The following is a 26,800-nucleotide window of genomic DNA, read 5'->3' on the forward strand; positions in this document are numbered from 1 at the left end:
AAGGGTAAGGGTGAGTAGGGTTAGGGTTAGGGTAAGGTTTAGAATAAGGGTTAGGGTGAGTAGGGTTAGGGTTAGGGTTAGGGTAAGGTTTAGAATAAGGGTTAGGGTTAGTAGGGTTAGGGTTACGGTTAGGGTAAGGTTTAGAATAAGGGTAAGGGTTAGTAGGGTTAGTAGGGTTAGGGTTAGAATAAGGGTAAGGGTTAGTAGGGTTAGGGTTAGGGTAAGGGTAAGGTTTAGAATAAGGGTAAGGTTTAGAATAAGGGTTAGGGTTAGTAGGGTTAGGGTTACGGTTAGGGTAAGGTTTAGAATAAGGGTAAGGGTTAGTAGGGTTAGTAGGGTTAGGTTTAGAATAAGGGTAAGGGTTAGTAGGGTTAGGGTTAGGGTTAGGGTAAGGTTTAGAATAAGGGTAAGGTTTAGAATAAGGGTAAGGGTTAGTAGGGTTATGGTTACGGTTAGGGTTAGGGTAAGGTTTAGAATAAGGGTAAGGGTTAGTAGGGTTAGTAGGGTTAGGTTTAGAATAAGGGTAAGGGTTAGTAGGGTTAGGGTTAGGGTAAGGTTTAGAATAAGGGTAAGGTTTAGAATAAGGGTAAGGGTTAGTAGGGTTATGGTTACGGTTAGGGTTAGGGTAAGGTTTAGAATAAGGGTAAGGTTAGTAGGGTTAGGGTTAGGGTAAGGTTTAGAATAAGGGTAAGGTTAGTAGGGTTAGGGTTAGGGTAAGGTTTAGAATAAGGGTAAGGTTAGTAGGGTTAGGGTTAGGGTAAGGTTTAGAATAAGGGTAAGGGTTAGTAGGTAGTTGAAATGTTACTGATAGTCCATCTGTAGATGCTCTACAGGCTATCCAAATAAAGTGTTACCAGGATTTTTTACAACAACAAAAAATGCAGCAGACCCATTTCCCTATGCACACAAGAAAAAAAGGATAATTTAATAACAGGACTAAATTACTATTGACTGGAATAACTCATGAACATCCTTAAATACATATTTGAAACCAAAGACTTGAACATTTCAATAGCCTATCAACTCTAAATATATTTTTCTTACATCCAAATAAGATATCTATTCAATAAGGAATACAATAAATATTGCAAATATATTATTGTAGGTTACTAACCAATTTTCGTTAATCAAATATATTAACCTAATTTACTTAAATATAACAAAGAGGGAAAACATTGAAGAAATATTTAATAACATTTGTTCATAACTTAAAACGCTGTCAGGGCCATAGTCTCAAACAGCATGTAAAAAAAATAAGATTTTCCCAAAAAATAATCCTCGATTTCAAAATGTTACAAGAAAATAATCCTCAATTTCGATCAGTTTCTTCACAGATCTGTATTCCATATGGATTGACTCATATGTATCGTACTCAACTATTCACAGTTGACTGATCCTTCCACACAGTACTATGGAAATCTGAACCTTCAAACCCATCTCTGCCTGTTGTCGCAGATGATGGTGACGTCCTGAGCTCCGTATATGGGTAGCTCCTTCTCCGCTTCCTCCGACCTCACTTCCTTCTCTATGTGACATCAGTAATCCACGGAAAAGTGGCCAGGTAATCCATGTCCAGAATTTAGGAATTCCTAAGCGACAGCATTACCAGTTTTCCCACTTTCCTCAGAGCCTTCCAGACCAGGTAATCCAAGACTTGGCATTGATTGAAATCATGTCTCCTCCTCTTCCTCAGATGAAGGTGTACTGGGTCATCTCCAGACAGCCTGTGCCCTACAGGGTAAAGGTGCCAGGTGAGATGCCCAGGATCAGTTGGCGTACTGGGCATAGAAGGCCACCTTGACCCTCTCTATCTGGTGACACAGCTTGATGGCTGGACCCAGCTTCAGCTCCATACACTCCTGGACTGTGGGCAAGGTCAGCAACAACAATGCCTGGCCATCTATGTCCTGCAGAGAGAATGTGAGAATAAGATAAGAAAGAGATAATAAGGAGAGAGACAGAGAATAAGGACAGAGACAGAGACAGATAATACGGACAGAGAGAGGAAAGGATGACAATGTTAATGATAACGTGAAGAGAGAGTCTGTATATCAAACAAGAAAGTGTATTGTTTTGGGGACGTGTGTGTGTCTGCATGTATTTCAGAGTGTGTGCAAGCCTGGCCTGCTGAGGAGTGACGGACTCCATCCTAGCTGGAGGGGTGCTCTCATCATATATATGAACATAGACAGGGCTCTAACTCCTCTAGCTCCACAATGAGATAGGGTGCAGGCCAGGCAGCAGGCTGTTAGCCAGACTGCTAGCTTAGTGGAGTCTGCCACAAGCACAGTCAGTGTAGTCAGCTCAGCTATCCCCATTGAGACCGTGTCTGTGCCTCGATCTAGGTTGGGCAAAACTAAACATGGCGGTGTTTCCGCCTTAGCAATCTCACTGGAATGAGGATCTCCTCCATTCCTGTCATTATTGAAAGAGATTGTGATATCTCACATCTCAAAATTGGGTTACTTAATGTTAGATCCCTCACTTCCAAGGCAGTTATAGTCAATGAACTAATCACTGATCATAATCTTGATGTGATTGGCCTGACTGAAACATGGCTTAAGCCTGATGAATTTACTGTGTTAAATGAGGCCTCTCCTCCTGGTTACACTAGTGACCATACCCCCCGTGCATCCGGCAAAGGCGGAGGTGTTGCTAACATTTACGATAGCAAATTTCAATTTACCCCCCCCCCCCAAAATGACTGCGTTTTCATCTTTTGAGCTTCTAGTCATGAAATCTATGCAGCCTACTCAATCACTTTTTATAGTTACTGTTCACAGGCCTCCTGGGCCGCATACAGAATTCCTCACTGAGTTCCCTGAATTCCTATCGGACCTTGTAGTCACGGCAGATAATTTTCAAATTTTTGGTGACTTTGATATGGAAAAGTCCACAGACCCAATCCAAAAGGCTTTCGGAGCCATCATCGACTCAGTGGGTTTTGTCCAACATGTCTCCGGACCTACTCACTGCCACAGTCATACTCTGGACTTAGTTTTGTCCTGTGGAATAAATATTGTGGATCTTAATGTTTTTCCTCATAATCCTGGACTATTGGACCACATTTTATTACATTTGCAATCACAACAAATAATCTGCCTAGACCCCAACCAAGGATTATCAAAAGCCGAGCTATAAATTCTCGGACAACCCAAAGATTCTTGGATGCCCTTCCAGACTCCCTCCACCTACCCAAGGATGTCAGAGTACAAAAATTGGTTAACCACCTAACTGAGGAACTAAATTTAACCTTGCGTAATACCCTAGATGCAGTCGCACCCATAAAAACAAAAAACATTTGTCATAAGAAACGAGCTCCCTGGTATACAGAAAATACCCGAGCCCTGAAGCAAGCTTCCAGAAAATTGGAATGGAAATGGCGCCACACCAAACTGGAAGCCTTCCGACTAGTACCGTGCAGTATATCGAAGAGCCCTCACTGCTGCTCGATCATCCTATTTTTCCAACTAAATTGAGGAGTCCAAAATGTATTTTTGAAACTGTCACAAAGCTAACTAAAAAGAAGCATTCCCCAAGAGAGGATGGCTTTCACTTCAGCAGTGATAAATTCATGAACTTCTTCGATGAAAAGATCATGATCATTAGAAAGAAAATGATGGACTTTAAATCTGCGTGTTTCTCCAAAGCTCAGTTGTCCTGAGTCTGTACAACACTGCCAGGACCTATGATCAGGGGAGACGCTCAAGTTTTTTAATACTATATCTCTTGACACATTGATGAAAATAGTCATGGCCTCTAAACCATCAAGCTGCATACTGGACCCTATTCTGCGCGTGGCCCTCCTAGGTTGAACATAATAAACTGCTCTCTACCCACCAGATGTGTAGCGAACTCACTAAAAGTGGCAGTAATAAAGCCTCTTGACCCAGAAAATATCAAAAAAAATCATCCTATATCAAATCTCCCATTCGCAGTAACTCACTGCCTTTCTGAAGACAAACAATGTATACGAAACGCTTCAGTCTGGTATTAGACCCCATCATAGCACTGAGACCGCACTCGTGAAGGTGGTAAATTACCTTTTAAATCGCTTCAGACCGAGGCTCTGCATCTGTCCTCGTGCTCCTAGACCTTAGTGCTGCTTTTGATACGATCACCACATTCTTTTGCAGAGATTGGAAACCCAAATCGGTCTACACGGACAAGTTCTGGCCTGGTTTAGATATTATCTGACGGAAAGATATCAGTTTGTGTCTCTGGATGGTTTGTCCTCTGACAAATCAACTGTAAATGTCGGTGTTCCTCAAGGTTCCGTTTTAGGAGCACTATTGTTTTCACTATATATTTTACCTCTTGGTGGTGTCATTCGGAAACATCGTGTTAACTTTCACTGCTATGCGGACGATACACAGCTGTACATTTCGATGAAACATGGTGAAGCCCCAAAATTGCCCTCCCTCAGACATAAGAAAGTGAATGGCGGTAAATGTTTTACTTTTAAACTCGGAGAAAACAGAGATGCTGGTTCTAGGTCCCAAGAAACAAAGAGATCTTCTGTTGGATCTGACAATTAATCTTGATGGTTGTACAGTCGTCTCAAATAAAACTGAAAGACCTCGGCGTTACTCTGGACCCTGATCTCTCTTTTGACAAACATATCAAGACTGTTTCAAGGACAAGTTCTTTCCATCTTCGTAACATTGCAAAAATCTGAAACTTTGTCCAAAAATTATGCAGAAAAATTCATCCATGCTTGTCACTTCTACAGTAAATTAGACTACTGCAATGCTCTACTTTCCTGCTACCCGGAAATAAACTTCAGTAGGTGCTACACACGGCTACTAGAATCTTGACTAGAACCAAAAAAATGTGATCATGTTACTCCAGTGGTAGCCTCTCTACACTGGCTTCCTGTTAAGACTAGGGCTGATTTCAAGGTATTACTGCTAACATAGAAAGCATTACATGGGCTTGCTCCTACCCATCTTTTTCCGATTTGGTCCTGACGTACATACCTACACATACGCTACAGTCACAAGATGCAGGCCTCCTTATTGTCCCTAAGTAAACAGCTGGTGACCTGGCTTTCTACTATAGAGCTCAATTTTTATGGAATGGTCTGCCTATCTATGTGAGAGACGCAGGCTCGGTCTCGACCTTTAAGACTTTATTGAAGACTCATCTCTTCAGTAGGTCCTATGATTGAGTGTAGTCTGGCCCAGGGGTGTGAAGATGAACGGAAGGCACTGTTGCAACGAACCACCCTTGCTGTCTCTGCCTGGCCGGTTCCCCTCTCTCCACTGGGAGTCTTTGCCTCTAACCCTATTACGGGGGCTGAGTCACTGGCTTACTGATGCTTTTCCATGCCGTCCCTAGGAGGGGTGCGTCACTTGAGTGGGATGAGTCACTGACGTGATCTTCCTGTCCGTGTTGGCGCCCCACTCGGGTTCGTGCCGTGGGGGAGATCTTCGTGGGCTATACTTGGCCTTGTCTCAGGGTAGTAAATTGGTGGTTGAAGATATCCCTTTAGTGGTGTGGGGGCTGTGCTTTGGCAAAGTGGGTGGGGTTATGTCCTGCCTGGTTGGCTCTATCCGCGGGTATCGTTGGACAGGGCCACAGTGTCTCCCGACCCCTCCTGTCACAGCCTCCAGTATTTATGCTGCAATAGTTTGTGTCGGGGGGATAGGGTCAGTCTGTTATATCTGGAGAATTAACATTTCTCCTGTCTTATCCGGTGTCCTGTGTGAATTTAAGTATGCTCCCTCTAATTCTCTCTCCCCCTCTTCTCTCGGAGGACCTGAGCCCTAGGACCATGCCTCAAGACTACCTGGCTTTAAGACTCCTTGCTGTCCCCAGTCCACCTGGTCGTGCTGCTGCTCTAGTTTCAACTGTTCTGCCTGCGGCTATAGGACCCTGACCTGTTCAACGGACGTGCTACCTTGTCCCGGACCTGCTGTTTTCAACTCTCTCTCTCTACCGCACCTGCTGTCTCTAACTCTGAATGATTGGCTATGAAAAGCCAACTGACATTTACTCCTGAGGTGCTGACCTGTTGCACCCTCTACAATTACTGTGATTATTATTATTTGACCATGCTGGTCATCTATGAATGTTTGAACATCTTGGCCATGTTTTGTTATAATCTCCACCCGGCACAGCCAGAAGAGGACTGGCCACCCTCAGAGCCTGGTTCCTCTCTAGGTTTCTTCCTAGGTTCCTGCCTTTCTAGAGAGTTTTTCCTAGCCACAATGCTTCTATATCTGCATTGCTTGCTGTTTAGGGTTTTAGGCTGTGTTTCTGTATAGCACTTTGTGACATCGGCTGATGTAAAAAGGGCTTTATAAATACATTTGATTGATTGTGTGTACCTGCTCCTGGAAGATCTTGGCGAGAGCAGCACAGTCGGTGGAGGTGATGAAGGTGACCACGTCTTCTACGGACCACTCCAGAGGGTTCCTCTCCAACACCAGCTGGCACTCCGCCTCACTACACTCCACCTGGAGGACCACAGGACACATGGCCACAAAGATCAATCTACATACAGGACCTTTATCGACTTGATATGACAGCCGGACGCCATTCACTGACCATATCTGGGCCACCTGGCCACCAGGGAGCCAAAGAACCCATCAAATACTAAATCACATCTTCATTATTGTGGGTGTGTGTGTGTCTCTGCGTGTAGCGTTCTCTCTCACCTGCATCTCCTGTCTCTTGGGTGGGTGGTACTTGCTCTCCTGGCTATATGACAGGGACCGAGTGCTCCGCCTCCTGCTTTCAGAACCCTCGCGGCTGCTCGAAGCTACGCCGGTATGGGTGGCCCTGCGTAGCGTCACGGCGCGCCGCGGCCGGCTGTTAGCCACCTCCACAGAGGACGTGTCTGTGTGGTCCTCGCGCGGCTCAGAGCTGGTGCCTTCTTCACTGCCCGACTGCAACATAAGATCATCTTCGTCCTCGTCTTCATCACTGTCCTGTAGGGAGTTATAGGGTCAATCTTAGTGCAGTGTCAATCAAGTCCATTATATAATAGAGAGAAAGACACACGAAGAGAGAGAGGAGAGAGAGCGAGAGAAAAACATGAAAAGAAAGAAAGAGAGAAGAGCCAGTTCGAGAAGAGACACGCGAGAGAGAGACACGAAAAGAGAGATAGAGAGAGGAGACACAAGAGAGACACGAGAGAGAGACGCGAGAGACACAGAGACACGGAGAGAAAGAGAAACATGAAAATAGAGAAAGAGAAACACACAAAAAGAGAGAGACACACCGAGAAAAAGAGAGCAAGAGAGAGCGAGAGAGAAAGAGAGAAAGACACACGAAGAGTGAGAAAATGACACATGGAGAGAGAGAGAGAGAGAGAGAGAGACACGGAGCAAGAGAGCGAGAAAGAAAATGAAAGAGAGGGGGAGGGGAACACAGCCTTCACTCTTACACACAAGAGAAATAGAGGGAGATCTCTGTCAGACCTGTGGTGAACCTGCAGGAGTGTAGTCCACTGCAGACGAGCGCCGTTTCTTCTGCACAAAGATGGCCTTCCTCTTCTTCCTGCGTCGTGTGGGTTTGGCCTCCAGACTCTCCTCTCCTCCAAACGGCTTAGACAGCTTCTTCTTCTTACCGTAGTAATACGCTGGGGACAGAACACTCAACACAGTTCATATGGGCTCAATTCTGATGCAGGTTAGCTATTTATTTAAAGGGGGTTTAATCAAACAAATGGCTGTGTGTATTTTCGTGTGTGTGTGTGTGTGTGTTTTTTGTGACAGACACACAAACTCACACTTGTAGAAAATTACTGTATTTGTTCGCGCACGCACACACCAACCTACAAACATATATGAAGTTGATCTTAGTTCCCATTAACAGAAACCCACACATGAACACACAAGTAGAGTAACCACACCTACACACACACACTCACTATATTTGGTCTTCGTCTGCACGGAGCAGTTCTCAGGACACTGGTCTGTGACTTGGACGGGGCTGAAGAGGTTGGGACAGCACTGCAGCTTCACACACACTTTGCGACAGAAGTCTGGGATCTGCTCTGCCAGACGCACGATCCGAATGGACGATCGATACGTCTTCCCTTTGTATCTAAGGAGCGGAGAGAAACAGTGTCAGCTCGGGCCAATGGGATTGTTCATACAGGACCTTAAACTCAGGATGTTCACCAGGAGCGTGTTCTGGTCTGATGTGGCTTGTCTTGTGACTTAAAAATGGGTCCTAAATTGTCGCTCCAATCCCGGTCGAGCTCCTCCAGGTGGGACTCACTTGGCTTTGAGGGTCTCCTCGTGGCAGTCCCAGTGCTGGTCTTCCACATCCTGTAGCTCCCTCAGGACTCGCCCAGGCTTGTAGGCCGCATTGATCAACATGCTCAGCACCTGCACGGAGACACACAGGAGAACACACTTTCTTTAAAAAAACATTGTCATTGTTTTCTCCCTAGTTGTGAAGTGAAGTTTTTTAACCTTTATTTAACTAGGCAAGTCAGTTAAGAACAAAAACCAGTAGAACACAAACACACGAACCATCAAACACACTCAAATGAGCAAGGACACCCATTCACACACTCTCACTAGGGGGTATCTAGGGAAATTAAAGGCTGTTTTTGCTGAGTTACTGTGTGTGTGTGTGTGTGTGTGTGTGTGTGTGTGTGTGTGTGTGTGTGTGTGTGTGTGTGTGTGTAAACAGAAATGACTGACAGTTCACATTAAACTGAAGCTGCTGCTGAGAGACCGCAGGTGGTTAACAAGACATTTCCTTCTCTCCTCCCTCCCTCCCTCCCTCCCTCCCTCCCTCCCTCTCCAGTCCTTTAATTAGGCATATGCCTCTCCACCTCCTCCAGAGTCAGTTAGTTTTTCTGATCCCATAGGACTCTGGTCAAAACTAGTGGGAATAGATTGGGATGCAACCAGTATGTTGATGTTTCTCTACTTACCTCTTTGAGGACCAGAGTGCATTTCCCCGGCCCTACAGCCTGTGGCAGCTCAGCGATGCGCCCCTTGTTTAGGTAAGGGCCAGAGAAACAGCGGTGGTTCACATAGATCCTGGAGCAACAGTATCTCCCATTGGCTGAGCCTGGGGAGGAGAGAGATAAGCATCATGGGACATCAGACAATCCTCCAATGACAGACAGGTATAAGATTGTCAGGCAGCCTATCAAGTTCAATCTCTTGATAGACTATATAGAAGTCCAATAATTTTTTTCACTATCAGAATTGGGCTTTGTTTAGACAGGTTTTCTTACTAATTGGCCTTTTGACCGATCAGATCAGCTCTGAAAAAGATCTGATGTGACTGTTCAAAAGACAAATGAGTGGAAAAAAAACATCAGAATTGGGCTGCCTGTGTAAAAGCAGCCTAACACTTACATTAGGTATTACTTGTTCTGAAACTCCACTGGCTTGTTAATGAGGCTTGTATTGGAGGTGTGCTGTACATAATGTTGTGTGATGCCACACCTCAGTTTACACTTTGTTACTCATACACCTGGAAGTGCACAGCTCCGGTTGAATAGTAATTAGACTAATGATAAATATGCATGAGTGGAACTTAGGACATGCATCTCTTATGGACATAATAGTGATGCACCTCCCCCCCCCCCCCCCCCCACACACACACACACACCCTTAAAAAATAAACAGAACATTGGCCGTGTAAAATGTTGAGACGAGTGCTAACAGAAGTGTTATATTGATTAATATGTAGAAGTTTGCTAGAACGCAACACTTTTCTGAGACAAGCTGTGAGATACCAATCAGTGATTGTGAAGAACAACTGTTGTACAGACGAATGTTGTTTGCTCATCAATATGAATCTGCTTTGAAACAGGTGTGGCTAACGCACACACACTCTGTTTGCAGGGCTTTTCCATGTTAATCATTATCATTAACTCTCATCTTCATTAATAGATGTAAATAAATCATTACATACAGTTGAAGTGGGAAGTTCACATACACCTTAGCCAAATACATTTCAACTCAGTTTTTCACAATTCCTGACATTTAATCCTAGTAAAAATTCCCTGTCTTAGGTCAGTTAGGATCACTGCTTTATTTTAAGACTGTAAAATGTCAGAATAATAGTAGAGAGAATGATTTATTTAAGCTTTTACTTATTTCATTTGCGACCAAGCTTTAATTTCCTGACTGATGTCTTGAGATGTTGCTTCAATATATCCACATCATTTTCCTTCCTCATGACGCCATCTATTTTGTGAAGTGCACCAGTCCCTCCTGCAGCAAAGCACCCCGACAACATGATGCTGCCACCCCCGTGCTTCACGGTTGGGATGGTGTTCTTCGGCTTGCAAGCATCCCCCTTTTTCCTCCAAACATAACGAAGGTCATTATGACCAAACAGTTCTATTTTTGTTTCATCAGACCAGAGGACATTTCTCCCAAAAGTACGATCTTTGTCCCCATGTGCAGTTGCAAAACGTAGTCTGGCTTTTTTATGGCAGTTTTGGAGCAGTGGCTTCTTCCTTGCTGAGTGGCCTTCAGGTTATGTCGATATAGGACTCGTTTTACTGTGGATATAGATACTTTTGTACTGGTATCCTCCAGAATCTTCACAAGGTCATTTGCTGTTGTTCTGGGATTGATTTGCACTTTTCGCACCAAAGTACGTTCATCTCTAGGAGACAACGCGTCTCCTGCCTGAGCGGTATGACGGCTGCGTCGTCCCATGGTGTTTATACTTCCGTACCATTGTTTGTACAGATGAACATGGTACCTTCAAGCGTTTGGAAATTGCTCCCAAGGATGAACCAGACTTGTGGGGGTCTACAATTTTTTTCTGCGGTCTTTTGATTTTCCCATGATGTCAAGCAAAGAGGCACTGAGTTTGAAGGTAGGCCTTGAAATACCTCCACAGGTACACCTCCAATTGACTCAAATTATGTCAATTAGCCTATCAGAAGCTTCTAAAGCCATTACATAATTTTCTGGAATTTTCCAAGCTGTTTAAAGGTACAGTCAACTTAGTGTATGTAAACTTCTGACCCACTGGAATTGTGATACAGTGAATTATAAGTGAAATAATCTGTCTGTAAACAATTGTTGGAAAAATTACTTGCGTCATGCACAAAGTAGATGTCCTAACCGACTTGCCAAAACTATAGTTTGTTAACAAGACATTTGTGGAGTGGTTGAAAAACGAGTTTTAATGACTCCAACCTAAGTGTATGTAAACTTCCGACTTCAACTGTATTTGAATTATGAATCGTGTTTACCTGTATCCATGGCAACGGGCTCACAGAGGTTGAGAGGGATTATCTCCACGGGTTGTGGCGGAACCAACCTACAGACGGAATATCAATCAATCCATGAACCAATCAATCAATCAAGTGAACAGCCAAGCCATCCAATCATTCAATCAACGATACAGCCATTTAAGACCCAGTCCGATTTAGCTTAGTGTGATACGTGTCCTTCCCTTAACAGAACTGAACAACAATGGATTGAGGGATTATTGATGAATGAGTCCCTTGGGTGAGAGATATGGTAAAAGAGGTTAGATGAGAGAGGTTGACAAAGTGTTACTGAAAGCCTCATATGTCGTCTCTGAACGACCACTACCCTGATCCTTCAGAGCTGCGTTTCCCAGCCGCGACTGAAACATGTCATTTGTCAATATAATAAATCTGTCCACTGAAAAAAAAAAAGAGGCAATTTCCAAGTGAACAGCTAGCTACTGTTTCGGGGGGGGAAGGCTATGGTTTGAGAGAGAGGGGCCTTGAGGCTTTTTAAGGGTATCTACTTGAGTGTGTTCTCCATCTAGGAGGTTGTATTGTAAAGTATAGGCCATGCATTTCTGTGGCTGCTGAAATGGCTTGGCAATGCATTGATTTGTTTTTAGAGTGGAATAGCAATCTGTGTGATGGAACTGTTAAAGTGCTGGATGGGGCTTTTCAAGAAGGGAATGGAACAGTGAGGGTTTTAAATTGGAGTGGTTCTCTGTAGTTTTGGAGCATCAGCGAACTTACTGCTTCTCTGGCTGGACGACGGCTATCTTCTTCTGCTGCTGGCCTGCAATCAACACAAAATAATAGGGTTTGCACTGTGTGTGTGTGTGTGTGTGTGTGTGTGTGTGTGTGTGTGTGTGTGTGTGTGTGTGTGTGTGTGTGTGTGTGTGTGTGTGTGTGTGTGTGTGTGTGTGAGAGAGAGAGAGCGAGAGATGTGGGGATACTTACAGACAGGCTTCAGTGGTGGAGTCAAGAGGTAAGCATTGGTTTCACACCATCCTACAGGAAAGATGTCCATGGACTCCACATCCACAATACATTCAGGGACGGACTTAGGCAGGCCTGGAGAGGGACAAAAGACCATGGGGTAAGACAGCTGTCCACACACACACACATACACACACACACACACACAGGTCTCACCTTCCAGTCTGAGCCACAGCAGGCGACCCTTGACCTGTGTGATCTGAGCCACACACACCTCGGTGGGCCTGACAGGGTTAACGGCCTCCAGCCACATGTCTTTAGCGAAGCCTCGGCTCTGCCACGCCTACACACGCAGACAGACAGCCAATGGGATAAACAGTAGACATAACAATGGATCCTTCTGACAAGACTTAAGCCACACTGTATAATCGTTCATTTAAAAAGGTGCAATATGCAGACATTTCCTGGTTGCTAAAATTCTAATAGTTCACCTAATTTCATTTTGTGACAAAACAAGCAGTCATTGTGTACAGAATCATTGTACCATCTAAACCGTTGTGAAATATACTGCTCAAAAAAATAAAGGGAACAACACATCCTAGATCTGAATGAAAGAAATAATCTTATTAAATACTTTTTTCTTTACATGGTTGAATGTGCTGACAACAAAATCACACAAAAATAATCAATGGAAATCCAATTTATCAACCCATGGAGGTCTGGATTTGGAGTCACACTCCAAATTAAAGTGGAAAACCACACTACAGGCTGATCCAACTTTGATGTAATGTCCTTAAAACAAGTCAAAATGAGGCTCAGTAGTGTGTGTGGCCTCCACGTGTCTGTATGACTTCCCTACAACGCCTGGGCATGCTCCTGATGAGGTGGCGGATGGTCTCCTGAGGGATCTCCTCCCAGACCTGTACTAAAGCATCCGCCAACTCCTGGACAGTCTGTGGTGCAACGTGGCGGTGGATGGAGCGAGACATGATGTCCCAGATGTGCTCAATTGGATTCAGGTCTGGGGAACGGGTGGGCCAGTCCATAGCATCAATGCCTTCCTCTTGCAGGAACTGCTGACACACTCCAGCCACATGAGGTCTAGCATTGTCTTGCATTAGGAGGAACCCAGGGCCAACTGCACCAGCATATGGTCTCACAAGGGGTCTGAGGATCTCATCTCGGTACCTAATGGCAGTCCGGCTACCTCTGGCGAGCACATGGAGGGCTGTGCGGCCCCCAAAGAAATGCCACCCCACACCATGACTGACCCACCGTCAAACCGGTCATGCTGGAGGATGTTGCAGGCAGCAGAATGTTCTCCACGGCGTCTCCAGACTCTGTCACGTCTGTCACATGCTCAGTGTGAACCTGCTTTCATCTGTGAAGAGCACAGGGCGCCAGTGGCGAATTTGCCAATCTTGGTGTTCTCTGGCAAATGCCAAATGTCCTGCACGGTGTTGGGCTGTAAGCACAACCCCCACCTGTGGACGTCGGGCCCTCATACCACCCTCATGGAGTCTGTTTCTGACCGTTTGAGCAGACACATGCACATTTGTGGCCTGCTGGAGGTCATTTTGCAGGGCTCTGGCAGTGCTTCTCCTGCTCCTCCTTGCACAAAGGCGGAGGTAGCGGTCCTGCTACTGGGTTGTTGCCCTCCTACGGCCTCCTCCACGTCTCCTGATGTACTGGCCTGTCTCCTGGTAGTGCCTCCATGCTCTGGACACTACGCTGACAGACACATCAAACCTTCTTGCCACAGCTCGCATTGATGTGCCATCCTGGATGAGCTGCACTACCTGAGCCACTTGTGTGGGTTGTAGACTCCGTCTCATGCTACCACTAGAGTGAAAGCACCGCCAGCATTCAAAAGTCACCAAAACATCAGCCAGGAAGCATAGGAACTGAGAAGTGGTCTGTGGTCACCACCTGCAGAACCACTCCTTTATTGGGGGTGTCTTGCTAATTGCCTATAATTTCCACCTGTTGTCTATTCCATTTGCACAACAGCATGTGAAATTTATTGTCAATCAGTGTTGCTTCCTAAGTGGACAGTTTGATTTCACAGAAGTGTGATTGACTTGGAGTTACATTGTGTTGTTTAAGTGTTCCCTTTATTTTTTGAGCAGTGTATATTTTCCTTAACCCAAAATATTGTATTTTCAGCTGTTTGAAGCTGGTGTAAAAAAACTAAAGCTGTGAACACCAGTGCACATAGAACAGACCCAGGGCTTCTTAGACTTGCTTTCAATGATAATGACAGATCTATGACTGACATTTCTATGTGAATTTGGTCGGGTCGTCTAAAAAGTGACATAATGCAGCTTTAAGGGGGGTGGGCACAGGGACGACAAGAGGGAGGAAGAGAGGGGGAGGAGAGGGATGGAGAGAAGGATGAGGACAGTGGGGAGAAGAGGCATGGAGAGAGGGAAGAGGAGAGGGATGGAGAGAGAAGGATGAGGCAAGGAACTGAAGGAGGAAGGAATCAAAAGTATCTTACGTCGGGGAAGCATGCATCGGGGGCGGTCTCAGTCCCGCTCTGTTTCAGGTAGTCCGCCCAATCAAAGTCCTGGCTCAGGTAGCCCCTGGGCCGCTCTAGACCAATCCCATTCTTCAGACACCACTGGACGGGGAGGATGCCCGGCGACTCCGAATGGCACACCAGGGACTGGGGTGTGGCCTCTGGAGTGAGGTCATCCACTGTGACCTGGAAGTAGTGCTCATTGTAGACCTATAGAGAGCCATTATTACCATAGCTGCATTAACACATCGAAACACTTTTAAGGGTATGGCTAGGTTGGATACTGTTTGGTGGGGTTTGATAGAGTTGGCTAAGGTTTGAGATGGTCAGGTAGGCCCACCTGTGTGACAGATACAGGGCAGATGTGGAACGGTTCCGACGGCGACACCATCTCCAGCTTCATCCCCGTCCTGAAGGAGTGTTTGGTCAGGTCTGCATGGTCCTGAAACAACCGGGTGGAAAACACACACGTCTTTTAATGATCACTGCAAACAGCCTTTGTTAACAAACACTAAGCAGTGGGGCTAGGCTATATAATTAAAATGTTATTACTTTGCTATTACTGACTAGTCTGCTCAACCGCCCAAATATGCTCTGAGTTAGATCAAATAATGGCTATGTGAGTGTAACTAACTGTCTGTGACAGGTGTGTTTGACCTATAGGGACAGATAGAGCTAGCTAGCGTGGCCCTTTGAATCCCACTGCCGGCGAGCCCATCAGACAGATCCAGCCAGATCACTGTCGTCTGTACGACAGGTACACACCCAGACTTAAGAGGGGCGTGGGAAAGACAGCAGCTTATCACCACACACACACACACCATAAACCACCCACACAGTAAAACACAACCACACAATAAAACACAACCACACAATAAAACACACCCACAGATAGGAGGAGAGGTGTCTGAGCCACGTAGCATAAACATTTTACAGTGACATTTGAGTTATTCAGCAGACGCTCTTATGCAGAGTGACTTACAGATGGTGCTCTCATCTTAAGATAGCTCGGTGAGACAACACATCACAGTCGTAGCAAGTACATTTTCCCTCAACAAAGTAGTTACTCGCAAAAGTCAGTGCTTTTGTTTACCATGGGATTTATTTATGATACTCTTTAAAGTATCATTAAAAAACAGTGTTTTTTTGGGGGGGGGGGGGGGGCAGTGACTCCGCTGTCCTGACATTAAGGGGAAGCTAGTTTGACCATTGGGGAGCCAGGACAGAGAAGAGTTTTGACTGGGTTGAGTGGAATCTGATAACAACATGATATTGTCTGTTGAATGACTGATTGGAACTCAGGGGTTTGACTACATTAATTAAGTGAGTATTTGATTTGTGTAACTGTTAATCCACCAGCCCCACATGGCCTGATAGCACACACAGTAAGAATGGTCACGGGAACTGACGAACGTGCACAAGAGTACACATGAAGTCGGTTGTGTGTAGAAGTACTTCCTGTGTCACAGGGCTACTTCCTGTGTGGCTGACCCTCACCTTAAACACCTCCAGGGGCAGTGGGTTCTGCTGGGCCTCGCTCCGCGCCACCTCCAGGGCCTCCTGCCACTCAAGGGCGCTCTTCAGGCCACGCAACTCTGAGACGAGAGAGAGATGACAGTCAGAATATGACTCTGAAACTCAGCATCAAATTAAAGACCTTACAAATCTCTCCCAACTGTTTATTTAAAGGGATGAATTCAGCAATGGCTCACAAAACTACCTTTAACTTCCTTCAAACTGCATGCAGACATAAAAATGGTGTCCATGGGCTCATCTGACTCTGGGTTAGTAGAAAGGGCTTCATTGCCAACATCTCACACTGTCCCTTTAAGAAAACCTCTCCCAGTGTTTCCCAAATGTCTTTTTGTTTTTTAATCAAATGCCATTTAAAGGAATACGTCTTACAAGCACATGACCCTCCCCTTCCCACTCTCTACAAACTGGCTTAACTGGAACTACTGCTGAGACTGGATACACTCATTTGGATTTCTATTGATCATTTGGTGGAGTTCCATTTTATGTCCAAACAGTCGACCGGTATATGTATGTCTGAAGGAACATGTTTGTGTGTCATTGCAAGTGTTTTGCTATGATTGTGATATTGCATGTGTTGCGTTCTGTGGAAAGGTATTTTTTGACAAAGTCATCAGTTCTGTAGAAGTTGAAACTGAAAGATCTCGAATATGAACAGAAGCCAACATGTTGAGTCATTCAGAGACAGACAGACAGACACGAGAGAGACAGAGACAGACAGAGACAGACAGAGACAGCGAGAGACAGCGAGAGACAGCGAGACAGACAGAGACAGCGAGAGACAGAGACAGCGAGAGCCAGAGAGACAGAGACAGACAGTGAGAGACAGACAGAGAGACAGAGACAGACAGAGAGAGACAGACAGAGAGACAGACAGAGACAGACAGAGAGACAGAGACAGACAGAGACAGACAGAGAGACAGAGACAGACAGAGACAGACAGAGAGACAGAGACAGACAGAGACAGACAGAGAGAGAACAGAGACAGACAGAGAGACAGACAGAGAGACAGACAGAGAGACAGACAGAGAGACAGACAGAGAGACAGACAGAGAGAGAGACAGAGAGAGAGAGAGAGAGAGAGACAGAGAGAGAGACAGACAGAGATGGTGGTTTATGATATTGAACAGAGAGAAGGGAAACTCCCAGCTGCTCTGAACGGTGTAAAGCAGTCATAAAAACGTTGACACATGATAGATGATTATGTGTGGGCGTAACTTTGATCCTCACTACATGAAGGTTACCATTTGATCCTAATCTATGGCTCTCATGGGATACGATTCATAAGTAACCCGTAATAATCCGTAAATCCAATAGAGTTGGAGAGTCCGGGAAAGTTGCAGGTTTTTGTTTCAGCCCAGCACTTAAAACTACCACTACCACAGCTGAATGTGACCCAGAGCCCCTACCTCCAAGCAGCTATGACCCCTCACCCTTACCTGCTGGGGGCTCCAGTGACAGGCGGTTCTCCTGAGCCCAGCCCAGTGGGCGGAGCCTCACGTCGAGGTAGAACAGCCAGGTGTCGTGGGTGTCGACTTGGAGTCCCACATGGCGCAGGCGGAGCCTCCCACCAATGTTCTGGGCGACGCGGGCAGCCCAGTAGAGGAAGGGGTCAGTGAGGTCCCGTACCTCCATCACCGAACCCTCCACAATCAGATCCACTGTGTTCTTCCCCCTCAGAGGCTAGAGAGAAGGATGGGAAGACGGAGAGGAGAAGAGGGAGAGGAGAAGACGGAGAGGAAAAGAGGGAATTGATGGAAAGTATTCAAATCTGTGTGTACAGTGCCTTCAGAAAGTATTCACACCCCTTGACTTTTTCCACATTTTGTTGTGTTGTAGCCTGAATTTAAAATGGATGGTGTCCCCCAGGGCTCAGTTCGAGGCCCTCTCCTCTTCTCTCTATACACCAAGCCACTGGGCTCTGTCATATCCTCACATGGTCTCTCTTGTCATTGCTATGCGGATGACACTCAACTACTTTTCTCCTTCCCCCCCTTCTGACACCCAGTTGGTGACATGCATCGCTGCATGCCTGGCAGATAGCTTGGATGTCGGCCCACCACCTCAAGCTCAACAAGACGAAGCTGCTCTTCCAGTGTCACCCTCCCAGAGTACAAAGAACCTTGGCGTGACCCTGGACAACACCCTGTCGTTCTCTGCAAACATCAAAGCAATGACTCCATCCTGCAGGTTCATGCTCTACAATATCCGTAGAGTATGACCCTACCACACGCAGGAAGCTGCGCAGGTCCTAATCTAGGCACTTGTCATCTCCCGTCTGGACTCCTGCATCTCCCCAAACTCTCCCATGTCATCCCGCTCCTTCGCACACTCCATTGGCTTCAGGTCGAAGCTAGCATCGACTACAAGACCATGGTGCGTACCTACGGAGCAGCAAGAGGAACTACCCCTCCCTAACTTCAGGCTATGCTCAAATCCTACACACCTCAACCCGAGCACTCCTTTCTGCCACCTCCGGTCTCTTGGCCGTCCCATCCCTACGGGAGGGCAGCTCCCGCTCAGCCCAGCTCTTGCAGAGCCAGCATCCCCCTAAAGTTAGGACAGCTGAAACTGAAAGTCCCTGCCCATCTTCCGAAAGCACCTGAAACCCTACCTCTTCAAAGAATATCTTAAAAAAGAAACGGAATAGAGTTTATAACAGGCAAAATCCTAGAGGAAAACTTGGTTCAGTCTGCTTCCCAACAGACACTGGGAGATAAATCCACCTTTCAGCAGGACAATAACCTAAAACACAAGGCCAAATATACATTGGAGTTTCTTACTAAGACGACATTGAATGTTCCTGAGTTGCCTAGTTACAGTTTTGTCTTAAATCGGCTTGAAAATCTATGGCAAGACTTGAAAGTGGCTGTCTAGCAATGATCAACAACCAACTTGACAGAGCTTGAAGAATATTTGAAAGAATAATGTGCAAAATTTGTCAAATCCAGGTGTGTAAAGCGCTTAAAGACTTACCCAGAAATGCTCACAGCTGTAAATCACTGCCAAAGGTGATTCTAACATGTATTGACTAGTGAATAATTATGTGAATGAGATATTTCTGTATTTCATTTTCAATACATTTGCTAACATTTCTGAAATCTTATTTTCCCTTAGTGATTGTAGGGGTATTGTGTGTAGATGGTTGAGAACAAAAATAAATATAATCCATTTTTGAATTCAGGCTGTAAGACAACACAATACGGAATAAGTCAAGGGGTATGAATTCTTTGACGGCACTGCATGTGTGATTTCCCCTCTTTGAGAGGGAACTGGTATCATCTGGGGTGAAACTTCCACTTATCATACAGAGCTCAACAGATTAGCTAAAGCTCTAAATGTGTTGATGGTTAATACACGGGTGTCACCTACGCATACACAGTCTCATTATCTCTCTCCCTCGTTCTCTCCATCTCGTTCTCCGTCACACTCCCACTGAGACAGTACTCACCCCTTCCAGTAGGTTTGCTGGTGCGGTCCGTGAGCCAGTCAAGTCCTGGATGAGAAAATCTGTCCAGTCACTGTACTTCTCCTTGATGGCTACAAGACAGAACAGAGGGAGAGATGGACGGTCAAATATACTGTGCTGTGCTAGTGAAACCATACATGACAATGCACTTACATATATTAGCACCAGGCTAAGCAGTGAACAGCAGCGGAAAACATTTAGATACAGAGCAGTCCACCTAAACAGGTGTCGAGAGATACAATGGGAGCATGGTAGAGAAAGGCAGGCATGAACACACACACACACACACACACACACACACACACACGTATCACCCTCTCCAGAACCATTTAAACGGTTGGTTCCCGCTCATTTGCATGGGACATGTTTGTTTACTCCACTTTCTGTTTCCCACAGTGCAACAGTAGTGATGTTTAATTCATGGTGCATCGTGGGTCTTGATTTTACTTCGACTCCACGCTGACTAGTGACTTCCCACAGGCATACACAGGTCTACCAAAGCCAGTACAGTATGAAGATGGGCAGAAACTGCTACTCCAATAGAAATCCCCGAACACATTTGTAGGCGATGTCATGGCGACATTGGCTAGCTAAACTCACGCGTAGAAACACTTCATCGGGTTTAACGGTCGCCTCACACCGGACTGCGTATGTGCTGGCCGTCAAATCAAAGGCACTTCTTCGACATAAAGTTGTTTTTGACTCAAATTAAAACGTTTCAGTTTGTCACTTTCACGAGGTTGGAGTAATAACATGTTAAACTACTGAAGACATTGGCTCGAATCGAGGTTGTGCTTTTAGATTTCAAGAAAATGAACAGCTAAGGCAGGGGTGTCAAACTCAAATCAGCACAAGGGCCATATTGAAAAAAACTCCAATGATTTTGCGGGCCAGACACTGCCATTTGGCATGCAGCACGTTGGCAGTGCTTGCTGCGACTTGTGGTGCAGCGCATCGCGGGCGGTATGGAAGCGGGCCAAAATGAATTGACAACCCAAGTCATTACGCAGGCCTCATGTTTGACACATCATTTTTCACTTCTCTCATTGACTTCTCAAACCCCAAAAACCGGCCTGGTCTGCTTGGTCGGTTTCGCAATTGTTGTCTGGAAGTCTCGCGATGTTTAGAGGCTCTGTGGTTTAGAAACTCGGTGGTCCTACTAAATCACACACACACACACACACACACAACTAGAGTAATCTATTTGTAAGTGATGAGTTATCCACCCCTCTCCAAAGACATCTACATCTAATGCTCTAGGTTTACAGTCACCAACTGGACGCAAAAATTTGGAGAATATCTGACTCAACGGGGCATGGTGAGATGAGTCACAGTAGAATGACTAGTGGCCAGCAGTAGCCTAGATCATGGAGGATTACACCGCTATCTGTTATTAAGCCACGTCACACTTAGAAAACAAATAGAATAATTCATTCCTATGGGAGAGAACAGAGGTATTTTTCCCTCATTTTATATTCTCTCATTAGTATATTCTTCTGAAGCCAGATGAGTCCGATTTAGAGAAACAGTCAATTAATTTTCCTAAAAACAAATCACTCTGTCTGGGGACATGGCTGATCCTTTTTTCCATACATGGTGCAAATACAGTTGCAAATAATGTCCCTCTGCCCCAGTGCATCTCTCCACACCACCCCTGTTTAATAATAGTGTTTTTTCATATTACACACACACACACACACACACACACACACACACACACACACACACACACACACACACACACACACACACACACACACACACACACAGTGCTCCTATTGATCTCCGGTGTGCAGAAATAGATCAACTATTTTTACAGATCCTCCTAGATTAGTCATCAAGCCATTTAGAATAGGCCACAGAGCAGAATGCAGGCTGCTGCTTCGGCATCTGAACTTCTGCCCATCCCCCTTTCTTTTCTACCTCCTCGGCTCCCTCCGGTCCAGAGTGTAGTTACAGTACTAGTTTGCATGTAAATTATATTTTTTGCTTCCTTTTTCTTGCCCATCCTCCAGGCGATAGACACTGAGGCAAATCCTGACTTCCACAAAACAATAACTGCATAATTTACTTTGAAGAGAACCCCCTCTCCCCTTTTCTATCTTTCGTCTTCTCCCCTCCCCCAATCCTCTCCTCTCTTTTCTCTCTCTCTCTCCCTCTCTCCTAGCTTTTGCTATACTGGGAGACATCCAAACAAATATCCAACATACAAAAAAAAAAAAGATTTGCATATCCAACAACAAGCCATTGTGTAAACAGACAGTGAAGGCTAATTCAAAAGCGTATTTAAGAGAATCAAAGCGATTATTAAAAGAACAAGTCTGGCCTGTATCATGGCAGGGAGGGATGTTTTCATCTGTGATCACAGCAGTACAGCAGATTCTAATCAGGGCTAATGGGACCAAATGAGACGATTTATTCTCAGTCTCACACAGTGCTTATCTAGTCATTATTACAGTGGCATAGTAAACCACACTGAGATACAATCTATCTACCAAGTCTTCTGGGGGTCTTGTAAGACTGAATTACTAGTATAAGCTCAGACCCTATATCAGGGTTTAATATCTACCAGGAACAACCTAATGATCTACTGCTAGTACATAAGTACCCCATTATTTAACCAGGTGGGTTGGAGACAACAAACTACCTTTTAGAAAAATGCCAAAATACTCAAAGTAGAGAGACAAAATCAACAGCAGAGATACAGGTGAATGTTATTTATAGTCAGAACTGTAGCTCAATAGTCACTGAATGACAGCCAACAGGACAGACAGACACCTCTCTGCTGTGATAGGCTAAATCATGTGTAGGCGGGGGGGGGTTTTTACGACGAGGGAGACGCCCTAGCTAGTGATGTTAACCGTTAATGTAAAGCCATGTTGGAGTGAATAAAAGACAGCCATGAAATATGAATTAGCTCAGATGTGTTTACAGTAAGTGCGGTGAATTTACTGCCCCAGGACGTAAGGGGTTAAGAGTGTGTGTGAGAAGTGTGTGTAGGTGGGGTGGGGCGGGGCATTTGTAAATGGCTGCTATAATGACATGCATGACTAAACCTAATATCACCTGGGCTAGGTAGAGAACAAGACTGGCCCACACTAAATACATCCAACACTAGGTATATAATCATAATGAAAATGGACAAAAGCAAATGAGTTAGGGAGATGGGACTACACCCATCCATCCACACTATACTACACTACACCAAGTAAATACAAAGTGGTCGCAAATCAGGTGGTGGAGATGGGCAGGATGGGTCATTTGGGTATCAAATCAGTCCTGGCCTGCTCTTTCTGACTGCCTTGTGTTAGTTGGCTTGTCTTTGACCACGTTGATACGAGTGTGTAGTCCTTCCTGCCAACTAAGGATTCATTCATGCACTATTAAGGACAGAGGCAGGTCAAGAGTGTTCATACACACACACACAGAGAGCTGTGAAGTAGGCCTGAGCCCCATCTCAGCGCCTCCTCTCTAGCAGGTCCTGGCAGGAAGGAGTGAGTCTGGTGAATGCATTATGCAAATTACCTCTGTGGGGTTCTGAGAGCAGCGCTGTTATCACATGACTAAACTTGTGATACCTTCAAAGCTCCTGACACAAACCCACACAGGAATGCAAACAAACAAGCGCGCACACACACACACACACACACACACACACACACACACACACACACACACACACACACACACACACACACACACACACACACACACACACACAGGGCTTGCATATGCAGCCAAACATGAAATATTGTTACACTTCACATTTTTTCGCTGCAACACTGCTCTCTGTTTATTATCTATGCATTGTTACTTTAACTATACCTACAAGTACATATTACGTCAATTACCTGGACTAACCGGTGCCCTGGCACACCGACTCTGTACCGGCACCTCCTGTATATAGCCTCCACATTGACTCTGTACCGGTACCTCCTGTATATAGCCTCCACATTGACTCTGTAGCGGTACCCCCTGTATATAGCCTCCACATTGACTCTGTACCGGTACCTCCTGTATATAGCCTCCACATTGACTCTGTACCGGTACCTCCTGTATATAGCCTCCACATTGACTCTGTACCGGTACCCCCTGTATATAGCTTCCACATTGACTCTGTACCGGTACCCCCTGTATACAGCCTCCACAATGACTCTGTACCGGTACCCCCTGTATATAGCTTCCACATTGACTCTGTACCGGTACCCCCTGTATATAGCCTCCACAATGACTCTGTAGCGGTACCCCGTGTATATAGCCTCCACATTGACTCTGTAGCAGTACCCCCTGTATATAGCCTCCACATTGACTCTGTAGCAGTACCTCCTGTATATAGCTTCCACATTGACTCTGTACCGGTACCCCCTGTATATAGCCTCCTCATTGACTCTGTTCTGGTACCCCCTGTATATAGCCTCCACATTGACTCTGTTCCGGTACCCCCTGTATATAGCTTCCACATTGACTCTGTTCCGGTACCCCCTGTATATAGCCTCCACATTGACTCTGTAGCAGTACCCCCTGTATATAGCCTCCACATTGACTCTGTACCGGTACCTCCTGTATATAGCCTCCACATTGACTCTGTACCGGTACCTCCTGTATATAGCCTCCACATTGACTCTGTACCGGTACCCCCTGTATATAGCTTCCACATTGACTCTGTAGCGGTACCCCTGTATATAGCCTCCACAATGACTCTGTAGCGGTACCCCGTGTATATAGCCTCCACATTGACTCTGTAGCAGTACCCCCTGTATATAGCCTCCACATTGACTCTGTAGCAGTACCTCCTGTATATAGCTTCCACATTGACTCTGTACCGGTACCCCCTGTATATAGCCTCCTCATTGACTCTGTTCTGGTACCCCCTGTATATAGCCTCCACATTGACTCTGTTCCGGTACCCCCTGTATATAGCTTCCACATTGACTCTGTTCCGGTACCCCCTGTATATAGCCTCCACATTGACTCTGTAGCAGTACCCCCTGTATATAGCCTCCACATTGACTCTGTTCCGGTACCCCCTGTATATAGCCTCACTACTGTTCTTTTACTGCTGCTCTTTAAGCATTTCACTTATTTCTCTTAAAACTGCGTTGTTGGTTAAGGACTTGTAAGTCAGCATTTCACTGTAAGGTCTATCTATACCTGTTGTATTCGGCGCGTGTGACACATAAAATTAGATTTGAAACAAGACAGGCTGAAGCCTGTCACTCAACAGGGAGGCAGCACACAGACAGTTTCTCCACGCCTTGACTGCTTCTCTCAGCATGTCACTCAACAGATTGTTCCAAAACAACAACGATGCTGCTTTCCACATTGCTTCTAAATATGAATTTTCTCTATTATAATAATAGTTGGTGAATCTTGCTCCTTGCAAAACACCAGTTAGCCTAAAGAAACTCATCACTAACGCTACCTTTACTTAAAATGCACTAGCTAGGGCAAAGCAAACATTAGCTTTAATACAGGTTGCTACCAGTGTTGGTATAGATCAGCATGTTGATCAACATGTTGTTTGTTCAAGGGCATGTTTTGAATCAGATAGCCTATTCTAAAATCTGTGTCTAAATATAACTATGCATCTATTCAAATGCTATTAGGGTCCCCTGGGAAACACTGACCAGCACTTTGGTTCCTACCCTGTCATAAATCCTACCTAATTTGTTGTCATGCCAAACACCAACCATACAATTACAATAATCTTTTCTGTTTCTATGATTCCAGCAGTTCACCAAAGCGTTTTAATCTACACTGAACAAAAATAGAAACGCAACATGCAACAATTTCAAAGATTTGACAGTTCATATAAGGAAATCAGTCAATTGAAATAAATTCATAAGGCTCTAATCTATGGATTTCACATGACTGGGAATACAGATATGCATCTGTTGGTCACAGATACCTTTAAAAAAAGGTAGGGGCGTGGATCAGAAAACCAGTCAGTATCTGGTGTGACCTCCATTTGCCTCATGCAGCGCAAAACATCTCCTTCACATAGAGTTGATCAGGCTGTGGATTGTGGCCTGTGGAATGTTGTCCCACTCCTCTTCAATGACAGTAGTTGCTGGATATCGGCGGGAACTGGAACACGCTGTCGTACACGTCGATCGAGAGCATCCCAAACATGCTCAATGGGTGACATGTCTGGTGAGTATGCAGCCCATGGAAGAACTGGAACATTTTCAGGTTCCAGGAATTGTGTACAGATCCTTGTGACATGGGGCCGTGCATGATCATGCTGAAACATGAGGTGATGGCGGCGGATGAATGGCACGACAATGGGACTCAGGATCTCGTCACGGTATCTCTGTGTATTCAAATTGCCATAATGCCATCGATAAAATGTCCGTAGCTTATGCCTTCCCATACCATAACCCTACCGCCACCTTGGACCACTCAGTTCACAACGCTGACATCAGCAAACCGCTCGCCCAGGTGAAACCATTGGCCATCGAAGGTGAGCATTTACCGACTGAAGTAGGTTACGACACCGAACTGCAGTCAGGTCAAGACCCCGGTGAGGTCGACGAGCATTTAGATTAGCTCCCCTGAGACAGTTTGTGCAGAAATTCTTCGGTTGTGCAAACCCACAGTTTCATCAGCTGTCTGGGTGGCTGGTCTCAGACGATACCACAGGTGAAGAAGCCGGATGGGGAGGTCCTAGGCTTGCATGGTTACACGTGGTCTGCGGTTGTGAGACCGGTTGGACGTTTCTCTAAAATGACGTTGGAGTCGGCTTATAGTAGAGAAATGAACATTAAAATTCTCTGGCAACAGCTCTGGTGGACATTCCTGCAATCAGCATGCCAATTGCATGCTCCCTTAAAACTGAAGACATCTGTGGCGTTGTGTGCACATTTAAGAGTGGTGCTTCTAACTTTAAGTTAGGCGCACCAGTGCTACCAATTAAAAATATAAAATGTAGAGCCTCACACACACACACACACACACACACACACACACACACACACACACACACACACACACACACACACACACACACACACACACACACACACACACACACACACACACACACACACACACACACACACACACACACAGGTCATTCTGGAGTAGGAATCCTGGTGAATTTTGAGAATGTGTCTTAGAATGTGCCGAGCAGGCAGAGTGTCAG

General features: G+C 45.4%; 1 protein-coding gene across 4 annotated transcripts in view; it reads right to left on the minus strand.

Annotated features, from left to right (window-relative positions):
- Positions 1-847: 847 nt before the first annotated feature.
- Positions 848-26,800, minus strand: part of LOC106609271 (Scm like with four mbt domains 2) — a 46,439-nt gene continuing 20,486 nt past the window's right edge. For 2 of the 4 annotated variants that reach the window (XM_014207879.2, XM_014207878.2), the window contains 17 exons: positions 19,639-19,727; positions 17,627-17,870; positions 16,152-16,249; positions 14,995-15,096; positions 14,634-14,864; positions 12,350-12,476; positions 12,155-12,268; positions 11,948-11,990; positions 11,195-11,262; positions 8,900-9,039; positions 8,233-8,342; positions 7,880-8,055; positions 7,739-7,783; positions 7,428-7,588; positions 6,663-6,935; positions 6,333-6,461; positions 848-1,907 (listed from right to left, as the gene is read on the minus strand). In XM_014207879.2, coding sequence (XP_014063354.1) covers positions 1,767-1,907; positions 6,333-6,461; positions 6,663-6,935; positions 7,428-7,588; positions 7,739-7,783; positions 7,880-8,055; positions 8,233-8,342; positions 8,900-9,039; positions 11,195-11,262; positions 11,948-11,990; positions 12,155-12,268; positions 12,350-12,476; positions 14,634-14,864; positions 14,995-15,096; positions 16,152-16,249; positions 17,627-17,870; positions 19,639-19,727 — 2,291 coding nt within the window. In that variant the 3' untranslated portion in view covers positions 848-1,766. The remainder of the gene's footprint in view (positions 1,908-6,332; positions 6,462-6,662; positions 6,936-7,427; positions 7,589-7,738; positions 7,784-7,879; positions 8,056-8,232; positions 8,343-8,899; positions 9,040-11,194; positions 11,263-11,947; positions 11,991-12,154; positions 12,269-12,349; positions 12,477-14,633; positions 14,865-14,994; positions 15,097-16,151; positions 16,250-17,626; positions 17,871-19,638; positions 19,728-26,800) is intronic. The other 2 variants (XM_014207881.2, XM_014207880.2) reach the window with 1 other exon arrangement.

Source organism: Salmo salar, chromosome ssa07 (genome assembly GCF_905237065.1).
Source record: "Salmo salar chromosome ssa07, Ssal_v3.1, whole genome shotgun sequence".
Lineage (NCBI taxonomy): Eukaryota > Metazoa > Chordata > Actinopteri > Salmoniformes > Salmonidae > Salmo > Salmo salar.